Genomic DNA, 13,706 nt, shown 5'->3' on the forward strand with positions numbered 1-13,706 from the left:
AGAGGAATCCCACTTACCCTGACTTTAAGCCCTTCCCGGGTTTCGGCACCATTTATGTTAGGTTTTTAAAAAGAGGTAACCGAGTAAGAACAGCACCATGCACGTGGTATTCAGGTAAGGGGTAGGTTTATTCATCGTTCCGGCTGGCACCAGGCCATGTTGGCCCTCCATGCCGCTGGGAAAGAGCTGGGAAAAAAAGCTGTAGCTTTCTTTAGAATAAAGAGTAGTAATGTCATCAAGGAGAAATAATGGAATTTTGACTGGTCAAGGGATATCATGATCTGTAGGAGGATATTGTAGCTAGATCTCCAAATCTTTTTTAAAGTTTACTTTTTTTGGGGTGGGGGGGAGCGGTCCTAGGGCCTGAACTCTGGGCCTATCCCAGAGCTGTTCCTCAGCTCTTCAGCTCAAGGCTAGCGCTCTACCACTTTAGCCACAGCGCCACTTCCAGCTTTTTCTGCTTATGTGGTGCTGAGGAATCGAACCCAGGGCCTCATGCATGCAAGGCAAGCACTCTACCACTGAGCCACCTTCCCAGCCCCTACTTCATTTTTAAAATTAGCATACGTTAGTAATAGTTTCATTGTGATAATTCCATACATGCATACAGGATATGTTGAACAAGTTCACTCCTAGGATATTCCTGTTTCTCACTTTCTCCTTTCCCTTCTCAAACACTGTTTAGTGTGTTTTACATTGTTACCGTGTGTGTGTGTGTGTGTGTGTCCCTGAGCTTCTTTCACGCCTGTAATCCTAGCTACTCAGGAGGCCCAGGCAGGAGAGACCGTGAGACTCTTATCTCCAATAAACCACCAGAAAACCGGAAGTGGCGCTGTAGCTCAAGTGGTAGAGCGCTCGCCTTGAGCTGAAGAGCTGAGGGACAGCGCCCAAGCCCAAGCCCCATGACCTACAAAAAACCCCATGACCTACAAAAAAAAAAAGAATCTCAAGGACTTTTCCTACCTGCTCTGGCTTCAAAGCATGATCCTCAAATCTCAACCTCTTGAATAGCTAAGATTGCAGACATGAGCCATTGGCACGGCTAGTTATCCATTTTCCTGCAAGGTCATATTACATTTTTTTTCTTTCACCGTTCTTTGGTTGTTGAGCCCAGCTGCTCATGACACAGATTAGTTATAGTCTACAGAGCTTGGGTAAATATGGGTATGCAAATATCTTGTATATTGATTTTCAGATGTATGCCCAAGAATGGTATTACAGAATCATAAAATAGGTCTGTTTAGTATTTTGAGATGCCTCCATATTATATTTTCACTATGGAAAAAGAGATTTCCAGAATTAGTATATTAGTTTATATTCCATCAACAGTGTATAAAAATATTTTTCCCCATATTCAAACCAGCATTTGTGCTCGTCATTTGTTTGCTGGTCATGTCATTTGTTTGCTTTTGTTGGTAGTGGTAGTGGTGGAGGTTGTGGTGGTGGTTGTAGGGCTTGAACTCTGGGCCTGGGCACTGTTGCTGAGCTCTTCAGCTCAAGGCTAGTGCTCTACTACTTGAGCCACCACACCACTTCCAACTTTTTCTATTTATGTGGTACTGAGGAGTCAAACCCAGGGCCTCATGCTTGCATTCTACACTAAGCCACATTCCCATCCCTGTTTACTTTTTTTGGGGGGAGGAGGGGAAGATCCGAATATGGGGCCTGAACTCTGGGCCTGGGCGCTGTCCCTCAGCTCTTCAGCTCAAGGCTAGCGCTCTACCACTTGAGCCACAGGGCCACTTCTGGCTTGTTTTTTTTTTTCTGCTTATGTGGTACTGAGGAATCGAACCTAGGGCCTCATGCATGCAAGGCAAGTGCTCTACCACTGAGCCACCTTCCCAGCCCCTTTACTTTCTTTTTAATTGCCTTTCTGACAGGTTAGATGGAATCTTAACTGTAATTTTGACTTGCATTTCCTTTATGGTTGAAAAAATTGTATATTTACTAATTGGATTTTTTTTTTTTTTGCTGTTCAATTTTTTTGGGTTTTACCTGTTGGATAGCTGTAGAAGATTTTCTCCCTTTATGTAAGTTCTTGATTCTGGTCATTGTTCTTTTGACATGCAGAATTTTTTAAAATTTGATACAATCCTCTCTCCATTCTTGCTCTTATCTGGGAAATTGGAATCCTATGCCTATATTTTCTAGCATCCCCCTATGCCTTCTTGTAATAGTTCAGAATTCCAGATGGTACATTTAGATCTTTGATTCCAGTTCAATGTACAGAGTGAGACAGGGTCTAGTTTCAGTCTTCTGCCTGGAGTTGCCATTTCCCCAGCACTATTTGTTGAAGAGGCTTTTTCCCGGTGTTGGTTTGGCACCTTTGTCAAGATCAGATGGTTGTAGCTATGTGGTTTTATTTCTGGGCTTTCTTTTCTGTCCCATTGGTCTTTGTTATTATTTCTTCCAAGGATAACACTGAGAAAGGGATGGGCATTGCATTAAATTTGTGTATTGCTTTCACTAGTATAGCTATTTTCACAATATTCTAGCAATACATGAACATAAGAAAGGGCTTTCCGGGCTGGGAAGGTGGCTCAGTGGTAGAGCGCATGCCTTGCATGCATGAGGCCCTGTGTTCGATTCCTCAGCATCACATAAGCAAAAAGAAAAAAGCCGGAAGTGGCGCTGTCTTCAAAGCTTTTCTTCAGAATTTTAGTCTTTTACCTGTTTGTTTCAGTTTATGCTAGGTTTTTGCAGGTTGTTTTGTTTTCTTCTGGTGCTGGGATCAAACCTAGGGTGTTGGGCATGCTAGGCAAGTGCTGTATGGTTGAGCTATATTTCCAGTGGTTGGCTATTTTAGGATTCTGATCATGATTCTCTAGTTAACTAGCTTGATACAGTCACTGATCTTAATCTCATCTCTATGATAGGACTAAAATTGCTCTTTATAGTTAATGAAAAGAATGACTAATGAGTGACATAGATAAGTACAAGTGCTTTCTACCATCTGGAACATCTTACACTCTCAAACTGAAAAATGGCATCTGCTTGTGATGGGCATTTAATTTCAGACATTATGCCTTCAATTAGTTTATTATTCCCAAAGCTTTGAGGTTTTGTAGAACTCAGTCACACTTATTTCATGCTATCATAGTAGCATTAAGGAATTGAAACAGGAAGTAGCTCTGTGGCTCAAGCAGTAGAGCTCTCGCCTTGAGCTGAAGAGCTGAGGGACAGTGACCAGGCCCAGAGTTCAAGCCCCACAACTGACCAAAAAAAAAAAAAAAGTAGAAGAAGAAAAAAGAAATGTACTCTTGGGGCTGGGAAGGTGGCTCAGTGGTAGAGCGCTTGCCTTGCATGCATGAGGCTCTGGGTTCGATTCCTCAGCACCACATAATCAAAAAGAAAAAAAGGCCAGAAGTGGCTTGATCAGTGTTACCCCTTCTATTGTTCTCCCCCACTTCCCCCCTCCCAGTCTTACCCTCAAATTACGTATTTCAAGTTTTACATTGTGTGCATTGAATGTAATGACTGCATTTGCTTACCCTTTCTCATTCCATTAATGACTGCATTTGCTTAACCTTTCTCATTCCATTTGTTTGGGGCTCAGTTATTTTGAAAACAGATTGCTTGGTATCTTTGAAAACTGCTACCAAGTACGATCATGGAATTGCATTCATTTATTTGTTCTGAATCAGTCGTAGTTCAAAGGTAAAACATTTACACTTGTTGGAAATGTACATAAACATCTCATAGTTCAATTTATTCCTTGTTGTGTACTGTCAATTGATGTACTCGCAAATATGGCTAAGGACTAAATTATGAGCTATTATTCTATCTGTTTTGTTTCTTCAGGCAGCTCCTGCTGGGCAGGCATCTCTAATGAAGATATCTGATAGCACCTTGAAGACTGTGCCATCGACTTCACAACTCTCAAAACCTGGAACCACAATGCTGCGAGTAGCAGGAGGGGTTATCACAACAGCTACCTCCCCAGCTGTGACCCTCTCAACAAATGGTCCTGCTCAGCAGGTGAGTTAGCATGAAATTAGAAAATCATCAAGAAGCAGAAAATCAAGATGAACTTGCAGAACCTATTTAGCAGGGATACCAGTGAATCTTTAAAAATTGAAACCATTTTCTTTCTTTTGTGGCGGGGGTGGGGGGGTGTCCAGTCATGGGGCCTGAACTCTGGGCCTGGGCGCTATCCCTCGGCTCTTCAGCTCAAGGCTAGCGCTCTACCACTTGAGCCACAGGGCCACTTCCAGCTTTTTTCTTTTTTGCTTATGTGGTGCTGAGGAATCGAACCCAGGGCCTCATGCATGCAAGGCAAGCGCTCTACCACTGAGCCACCTTCCCAGCCACAACCATTTTCTTTTTTAAAAATTTCCCATGGGCAGTGGTAAACCAACAATTTTTAATATACTCACAGGGGTGCAAAACTCTCATCATTATTGTCCAGCCCAGAAGGTTTCCCTGGTCCCAAAAGAAAACTTACACCATTAGCAGTCATTCCCCAGAGGACGACTATCTTTCTTCATGGATTTGGCCTCTTTAAGATATTTCATATAAATATAGCCTTACAACATGCATCCTTCTATTTCTGACATCTTTTTGGTTTGTTTTGTTGTGTTGGCCTTGGGCTTGGGCGCTGTCCCTCAGCTCTTCAGCTCAAGGTGAGTGCTCTACCACTTGAACCACAGCGCCACTTCCGGTTTTCTAGTGGTTTATTAGAGATAAGAGTCTCACGGACTTTCCTACTCGGGCTGGCTTTGAACCATGATCCTCAGATCTCAACCTCCTGAGTAGCTAGAATTATAGGCATGAGCCACTGGCGCCTGGCTTATTTCTGACATCTTTTGCCTAGCATAACTTTTTTTTTTTTTAACCAGTCCTGGAGCTTGAAGTCAAGCACTGTTCTCTGTGTGCTCAAAGCTAGTGCTCTACCACTTGACCAACAGCACCACTTCCAGGTTTTTCTGTTTATGTGATGCTGAGGAATGGAACCCAGGGCTTCGTGCATAGTAGGCAAGCACTCTACCACTAAGCCACATTCCCAGCCCTAGCATAACATTTTTAATGTTCATCCATGCTGCAATATGCATCAGTAGTCTATTCCTTTTTTTTTTTTTGTCGGCCGTGGGGCTTGAACTCTGGGCCTGGGCGCTGTCCCTCAGCTCTTCAGCTCAAGGAGAGTGCTCTACCACTTGAGCTACAGCACCACTTCCGGTTTTCTGGTGGTTTATTGGAGGTAGGAGTCTCACGGTCTTTCCTGCCCGGGCTGGCTTTGAACCACGATCCTCAGATCTCAGCCTCCTGAGTAGCTAGGATTACAGGCGTGAGCCACCAGCGCCCGGCTTCTATTCCTTTTTTATAGATGAATATTGTTCATTAAGTTTTATGGATGTACCACATTTTGTCTATCAGTTGATGGACATCTGGATTGCTTTCTACTTTTTGGTCAGTAGGAAAAGTGCTACTATGAACATTATGTACTCATTTTTTTGTACAAACATAATTTCATTCCTATTACCTTTATACTAGCAATAAAATTGCTGGTTCATATGGTAACTTGTATTTAATATTTTGAGGAACTGGCAGACCATTTCCCAAGTAGCTATACCATTTTATATTTCCACCAGCAATTTGTGTGAGTTCCATGTCCTTGTAACAGTTTTTCTAATTGTCTTTTTTGGGGGGGTATTTTATAGCTCCTTCTCCGCCCCTCCCCCCCCGCCCCGCCAGAACTGAACTCAGGTCCTTGTACTTGCCAGGGAAGTGCTTTTCCACCAGGCTAATTCCCCAACCCCAGTAACAATTTTGTCTTGTCCTTTAAGTGAAGTGATACCTTGTAGTTTTGTTTTGATTTGAAATTCCCTAACAAGTAATCAGTCATCCCATATGTATATTGGCCATTTGTACATCTTTGGAAAATTATCTATTCAGATCAGATCATTTGCCCAATTTTAGTTATTTGTCTTTTTGGATAGGTAGGTAGGTAGGTAGGTAGGTAGGTAGATAGATAGATAGATAGATAGATAGATAGATAGATAGATAGATAGATAGATAGATAGATAGATAGATAGATAATTGCCAGATTTGCAGTTTTTTTCTCTTAATTCCAAACTTTTTTCTCTACTGCTCTTCTTTAAAAAAAATTAACAAAAACAATTTTAAAAAATTGTTATTATAAGCCTGGAGCTCACGCCTGTAATCCTAGCTACTCAGGATGCTGAGATCTGAGAATCACAGTTCAAAACCAGCCCTGGCAGGAAAGTCCATGAGACTCTTATCTCCAATAAACCACAGGAAAACCAGAAGTGGTGCTATGGTTCAAGTGATAGAGCGCTCGCCTTCAGCTGAAGAGCTGAGGAAACAGTGCCCAGGACCAGAGTTCAAGCCCCACAACAGGCAAAAACAAACAAACAAAAAATTGTTATTATAAAGGAATTGTGCAGAGGGGTTACAGTTGCATAAGTCAAGCAAATAGCACATTGCTTTTTGGATAATGTTTATTTCATTTTATTGATGATATGCTCTAACCACAAAAGTCCAAGTTACCTGTTTTTCTTTTATTGCTTGTTCGGTGTCTTTTGGTGTTAAACCCAGTACTAGCCAGGTGCCACAGGAGATCTCAGGAGGCTGAGATCTGAGGATCATAGCCAAGTTAACCCAAGCAGGAAAGTAAAAAGCTATGGCTCAAGTGGTAGAATGCTAGCCTTGAGCACAGAGAGGTTCAGGCCCTGAGTGTAAGTCCCAGGACCTGCAGAGAGAGAGGGAGAGGGGGAGGGGGAGGAAGGAGGGGGAGAAAAGTGGGGGGAGAGAGAAAGGAAAGAGAGAGAGGATAGAGACCGACCCAGTACTAATCCAATTAATCCAATGTTACTCCCCCCCCCAGTGGTAGGTATTGGACAGAGGGTGTTGCACATGCTATGCAAGTACTTTACTATCTAGCTACATGCCAACCCAGCCCCCAAGGCCAAAATATTTAAGACTGTGTTTTCCTCTCATATTTAGTTTCATTAAATTTAATTCCATTTTGAATTTACTTTTGCATATGGTATGAGGTAGGGACCAAACTTCATTCTTCCGTATATCAACATCCATTTTTCCCAGCAAGATTTGGAGTTTCTTTTCTCACTTGATCTGTATGATCTGGCTCTTTGCTTACTCCTCAAGTTTCATGACCTACAGCTACAACTGTAGCCTACTTCACTCTACTTTGCACCTCTTAGCATACCACTTTTTGCATCCTTTAGGCTTTCGGCATACCAAGAAATACTTTTATTTTTTCCCTCTCTCTGCCTTGAATCTTGAAAGGGCTTATAAAGTGCCATTATCTAACATTACCTTTTCTCCACCACCCCCATTTTTAGGATATCTAAGAGGCAGAAGCAATGTCTTCCCTCTCACTTGTTTGGTGCCTTGCCCCTGTTCCTGGGGCCTTGCCTCTGTTCCTGCTGTACCATATGACATACTTGATGACCTCCTCCTGATTGCCCATCAAATAGCAGATGTCTCGAGTGACACTTCAGACTTAAGACATTTACACTTTGTAGACAGTTGTTTGGTTTATTGTGCCAGTCCTGGGGCTTGAACTCATCCTGGGCACTGTCCCTGAGCTTTTTGCTCAAGGCTAGCACTCTACCACTTGAGCCACAGCACCACTTCCAGCTTCTTTTGTTTATGTGGTACTAAGGAATGTAACCAGGGCTTCATGCGTTCTAGGCAAGCACTCTACCACTAAGCTACCTTCCCAGCCACTAGATAGTTGTTTTTAACAAAGCTCATTTTGTTCCATTATTTCATTCTGTCCTCCCACTTTTTGGCATCAAAGTAACCTTTCATTAAAAGTGATAAAACTAGGGGCTGGGAAGGTGGCTCAGTGGTAGAGTGCTTGCCTTACATGCATGAGGCCCTGGGTTTGATTCCTCAGCACCACATAAGAAGAAAAAGCTGGAAGTGGGGCTGACGCTCAAGTGGTAGAATGCCAGCCTTCAGCTGAAGAGCTGAGGGACAGCGCCCAGGCCCAGAGTTCAGGCCCCATGACCGACCAAAAAAAAAAGTGATAAAACTAATGATGAATTATTTTAATGTGGTAACCCTACAACACTGCTTCATTTTGGTGGTCTATGAAATCTAAAAGTATAGGAACCACTGAATTAGAGAGGCCATCTTTTTTTCAAATGGCTTGGCATTTAATATATAGGTGTTAGCTGATAGTTCATATTTACTGAGTGTGTGATGGCAGTCACTGCTTGAAGGAAGTTACACTTCTGTCATCTTGATTTCTTCATTTCTGGTGTGAATAAACAGTCTGAAGGAACAGCCCCTGCTTCATCGTCTACTATTGGTTCTGTAATGAAAACTGTTGGGCAGCCCCAAGTGTGTGTGAGCCAGGCCACCATGGGAACCTGCAAGACTGCGACCCCCACTGTCGTCAGTGCCACATCCCTGGTGTCCACACCAAACCCCATCTCTGGGAAAGCCACAGTATCAGGTCAGACCATGCTATTTCTCTGTTTCTCTCATTGGGATAGAATATTTTTGGAAAGTCTTAATATCTTATAGAGTACCTTATTGAACCAATTAACCCAGAAATATTTTCCAAATAATTGTTTTTAAGTAAATTATAAATTGTTTTTAAGTAAAGTATAAAATTTTAAGTCTGAGACTTAAATTTACCATTTAAAAATAATTTAGGATAGAGCCAAGCGCCGGTAGCTCACACCTGTAATCCTAGCTACTCAGGAGGCTGATATCTAAGGATCATGGTTCAAAGCCAGCCAGGCAGGAAAGTCTATGAGACTCTTATCTCCAGAAAACTAGAAGTGGTGCTGTGGCTCAAATTGTAGAGCGCTTGCCTTGAACCAAAAGTTCAGGGACAGTGCCCAGGCTCAGAGTTCAAGTGCTACAACCAACCAAAAAAAAAATTATTCAGGCTAGATGGGCCTTATAGCTTACACGTAAACCCAGCTACTTAGGAGATAGAAGTTGGAGGAGCAGATTCCAAGCCAGCCTGGGCCAAGTTAATTTTGAGATCCTGCTTGAAAACAAACTAAAAACAAAGGAACTCAGGAGTATGTCTCAAGGGAAAGAGCACTTGCCTAGCGTAGGCTAAGAACTAAAAGCATAAAGCCCTTAGTTCAATTGTTAGTGCTAAAGAAAAAGAAGAAAGAAAACAAAACAAAAAAGCCAAGCTAAAAATACAACCAGCTATTCAGTCTATGGCTTCCGTAGTGAATAACTTTAATAATAGAGCCCTTTGGAACTCTGGAATATATTCATCATTTTTATAATTAATTTTTATAATGTAATTTTTGGAAGAACTGAATATTTTTCTTTTTTTAATCAGCGATTAGTTTTGGATGGAATTGATTGCAAAACATGAAGAATTTTTTTTTCTTTCAAAGAGTACATTAAGTCTGGTAAAATGTTATCTTTCTGCTCAGCTAAATGACTCCAGAAATCTTAGAGAAAAACAGCACAAATCCTGAAGCCTTAGTTATAGTTGCTTCTCTTCGGTTTTTATCTGTGAAATGATGTTAATAATAATACTCACCCCTGGAGGTTTTAAAGAGTGGTATAAATGAGTAGCATACCATCTGGTTTATGGTAGTTGTTGCATAAATAATAGCTGCCATAGTTATCCCCAATTCACCTTTTTTTTTTGTGGAGTCCTTAGTTCGTTATTTATAGTTCTGAAGTCCAAAGGGCAAAAGCTTGCCTCCACTAACAGCCTGTTTATACTACTTAGTGTGACTATGTGTCAGATGCTCAAGACTGATATCACAAACAGCTGTGTGTCTTCAACTTGAAAGAGAACCAGCTATGGGTGAAAAAGCCAAATGAGACCTAGAGGCCTTGAGTTCAACCCCCTGAACCAGCACAAAAGGAAGGGAACGAGGAAGGAAAGAAGTTTTTGGCAGAAAATAATTATGTTGGTATCTATCCTTTGGGATCAACAGAGAAGTATTTGTAGGGAATATCAAGTACAAGTTCCTCAAAGACTTCTACCTATTAGATTGGTAGCAGTAGTAGTGGGCCCTTGGGCCATAAAAATAGATGAATCAATGTTGAAATAAATTGTTTTGAAAAAAGGACCAAAAGGTAAAAGTGGATAGTGCTGGAAAGTAGAGGAAAACAGAAAAAAGTAGTGGAACAAAGTCAACAGATTTTGTAGTTACAAGCTTCTTATTCTTTTTCACTTTTACTGGTAAGCATATAATTGATAAAGGTAAGAATTTTAAAAGTACAAAAGATACTGGGTCATTGTTGTACTCAGTCTCAGTAAATACATGGCTGAATGTACCTCTATTCTGAAGAAAGATTTTCCTGTTCATTGAAAGCCTCATTCTAGAGTGTATATCAGACCAGCAGTTTCTTTCAGGGGCTTTGTATTGAGGCCTCTGATGCTCTGATATAAACCACACAAATGAGTGGATTATATCTACTTTGCTTACATGGTAAAGGCCCTTTATCATTGTTTTTTCTATGCTAGCATAATTCTGTAATGCATGAGAGCATGGAAATTACCTTTACAGTAAGTTAAGAGAGGATTGCACTCAAAAATATTAGAGGTATCTTATGTTTGAAAAATAAGGGCTAGGATAGGAAATGAAAGTTAAGAGATGCACAGAGTTAAGTGAAGATAGATATATAGAGGGACTATGTGGAAATGATGTCGGTAGATGGGAACCAGACTCATGATGGGTACACTGAAATGATCTGAAGCTAATTCAGAAGCCAGTGGCAGTTTTCTACATCAGAATATAAAAACTTTTATAAATGTATAATGCATACATCATAGCAATGTACAAAGCAAGTTGACATAGGAAACAAACATGGAAAAGACCTGTTTCAAAATGTTAATACTTGTCATCCTGTGATAGGATTGCCTACTTTGCTTTTATGAGTCATGCTTTGTAGCCCAGTCTGGTCTCAAATTCATGCTCCTCATGCTTTTGCCTCCCGAATGCCGGGAATACAGCTGTGCTGCCTCACATCCAGCTTTTTCTTTTTATTACTCCTACATTTGTAAAGTTTTTTGCATTACTTTAAGGTTGTGGAATAGGGACACTAATAGTAAATCATAATGTCATGTCAGTGTTTCATTGTAAAATCTGCAGCCTCCGTTTTCTCCTGATCCAGGCTTTTAATTTAGTGAAAGAGTGAATGTCTTGGGAATTTCATCCTAGGAGAAAATTGGAATGAGTGATGAAGAGAGTAAGAAACTTGAAGGAAGCATCTGATCTAAGATTTGGCCTTATTTTCTAACTTATTTTAGGATTGTTAAAGATTCACTCCAGTCAGTCCAATCCCCAGCAGGCTGTCCTGACCATTCCCAGCCAACTGAAGCCTCTCAGTGTAAGCACCTCTGGAGGTGTACAGACTATACTGATGCCTGTGAATAAAGGTATGTTCTATACTGTGGGCCTGTCACATAGACCCGGTATCTTGTGGAAAGTCAGTATCTACTGGTTGGTGATGGCTTTGCCATCATAGCCTGCCCTTAGCTATTGAGGCCTGCCCTTGAACTCTAAAACTGAAAGTAAAACTTAAGCCAAAGTTTAAGGTGGCTCACACCTATAATCCTGGCTACTCAGGAGGGTGAGATCTGAGGATTGCAGTTCGAACCAGCCCAGGCAGGAAAGTCTGAACTCTTTATCTCTATTAACCACCAAAATGCCAGATGTAGAGCTGTGGCTCAAGTGTTACAGTGCTAGCCTTGAGCAAAAAATTCTCAGGGACAGCAACTATACCTGCCCTGAGATCAAGCCCCAGGACCAAGGTGGATAAAACAAAACTTAAGCCATCACTGGCTTCTAAATAGCTGGCACAATTCTAAAGTTGAGTTGTAGAGGAAAATTTGAAACATTTATGAGAATTTAGGTTAGTTAGAGTTTAATTTTCTTAATTTACTTAATTGAAGTTATTTATACCCTAGTATAAATAACTAAGATCCCAGCTTGTTGGGTTACCTTACCATCTCTATGGTCATGAGATTAGAGTAATGTGCAACTTTCATGTAGGAGTTAGATATTAAAAAGAATTTTGGTCTCTATTTTATATCCTCTCCTTTTTTTTTTTTTTTTTTGCCCTTTAGTGGTTCAGTCATTTTCTACCAGCAAGTCACCTACCATAGTGCCTGTAGCAGCCCCAACTCCAGCTGTTCCTAGCTCTGCTCCAGCAGCTGTTGCAAAAGGTAGGTAGATCTCATGGTATTTTTATTCTGAAGTTTTCTGCAAGACATTGCTATAGTTGTAGTCCTTTGAGTTTTTTCAGCTTCTGAATCAGCCATTTAGCAAGTAAGTTCTCCTTATCTACTACAGTGACAATTCAGGAAATACAGAGACAGAATTTATAAGTTGAAGAGAGTTGCAGAACACAGCAAGCCATGATTGATCAAAGCAAAGTAATGGTCTGGGAAATGATTGCTGAAATGTTGTAGTAATCAGGATTGTCAGTGGGCAGGACTTGATACAGGGAATGCATCATCAACTGGACTGTACAAAGATTGGGGTCTTTTACCTGTGGACAGGGAAAGGGAAATGCCAGACTAAGGGAACAGTAGAGACAGACAAACTCCAGGTTTGTCTGGGGCGTAGACCAATTTTAGGTACTAACTGAAGAATATAGTTGTGGTAAAGGAGCTTTAGGCAAGAACTAGACGTAGACAAACTGGCAAGAGGGTATTCCTCGCCAAAAATTAGAGCAATATAAGATAGTGCCCTGGATCAGAGCAATATATTTGCCTCCTATAACACATCTACCATGTGTTCAGAGCCTGCAGTGTGGGGTGGTAGGTGGGTGGGGAGGGGAGGATATAGTTCTTTTCCTGTTCTTTAACACAGTCATTATGCCCATTTGGAGATGAGGAAACAAATTTAGACATACTAAGCATATTCTTGCTAATCTAAAAGACTAGGAAGCAGTAAAGTTATACTTTGAATTATGTCTGTCCACTACCATTCCCAGTTACTTTTCAGGTATCTGGGATCTCATAGGAATTTTGGGAAGAGGTGCGTATGTATGATTTTGTGTGTGAGTGTGTGTGTGTGTGTGTGTGTGTGGGTAGTGGTTTTTTGTTGTTTTTTTTTTTGTCGGTCGTGGGGCTTGAGCTCTGTCCTTGGGCACTGTCCCTGTGCTCTTCAGCTCAAGATGAGCACTCTATCACTTGAGGCACAGCACTACTTCCGGTTTTCTAGTGGTTTATTGGAGATAAGATTGTCACAGAGTTGCTTGCCCTGGCTTGCCCTGGCTGGCTTTGAACTGCGATCCTCAGATCTCAGCCTCCTGAGTAGCTAGGATTAAAGGCGTAGATTTGTGTGTACTTAAGTGCTTATCTAAAGCTCCTATAAAGCAGAGTTTGGCTGGTGTTTTGCTATGTGTTTTTCTTAAGTAAGGCTCAATTGGCACATAGCCTCCTTCATTCATCTATATACTAATTTTTTTATGAACCACAGTCTGAGAATATATGACCCGCAGAGCCTAAGCTATTTACTGATCAGCTCTGTATAGAGAAACAGCTAACACTTGCATTCTGAAAGAATTGGTGTTGGGGCTGGGAAGGTGGCTCAGTGGTAGAGCACTTGCCTTGCAAGCATGAGGCCCTGGGTTCGATTCCTCAGCACCACATAAGCAAAAAGAAAAAAGCCGAAAGTGGCGCTGTGGCTCAAGTGGTAGAGTGCTAGCCTTGAGCTGAAGAGCTGAGGGACAGTGCCCAGGCCCAGAGTTCAGGCCCCACGACCGGACCCAAA

The 13,706-nt window shown here is 41.4% G+C and overlaps 1 protein-coding gene across 2 annotated transcripts in view; it reads left to right on the forward strand.

Annotated features, from left to right (window-relative positions):
• The window catches only part of Yeats2 (YEATS domain containing 2), an 84,398-nt gene that overhangs the window by 54,152 nt on the left and 16,540 nt on the right, over positions 1–13,706 (forward strand). For both annotated transcript variants that reach the window (XM_013033072.1, XM_013033074.1), the window contains exons 16-19: positions 3,802–3,978; positions 8,263–8,446; positions 11,234–11,362; positions 12,053–12,151. In XM_013033072.1, coding sequence (XP_012888526.1) covers positions 3,802–3,978; positions 8,263–8,446; positions 11,234–11,362; positions 12,053–12,151 — 589 coding nt within the window. The remainder of the gene's footprint in view (positions 1–3,801; positions 3,979–8,262; positions 8,447–11,233; positions 11,363–12,052; positions 12,152–13,706) is intronic.

This window comes from Dipodomys ordii, unplaced genomic scaffold, assembly GCF_000151885.1.
Source record: "Dipodomys ordii isolate 6190 unplaced genomic scaffold, Dord_2.0 Scaffold162, whole genome shotgun sequence".
Classification (NCBI taxonomy): domain Eukaryota; kingdom Metazoa; phylum Chordata; class Mammalia; order Rodentia; family Heteromyidae; genus Dipodomys; species Dipodomys ordii.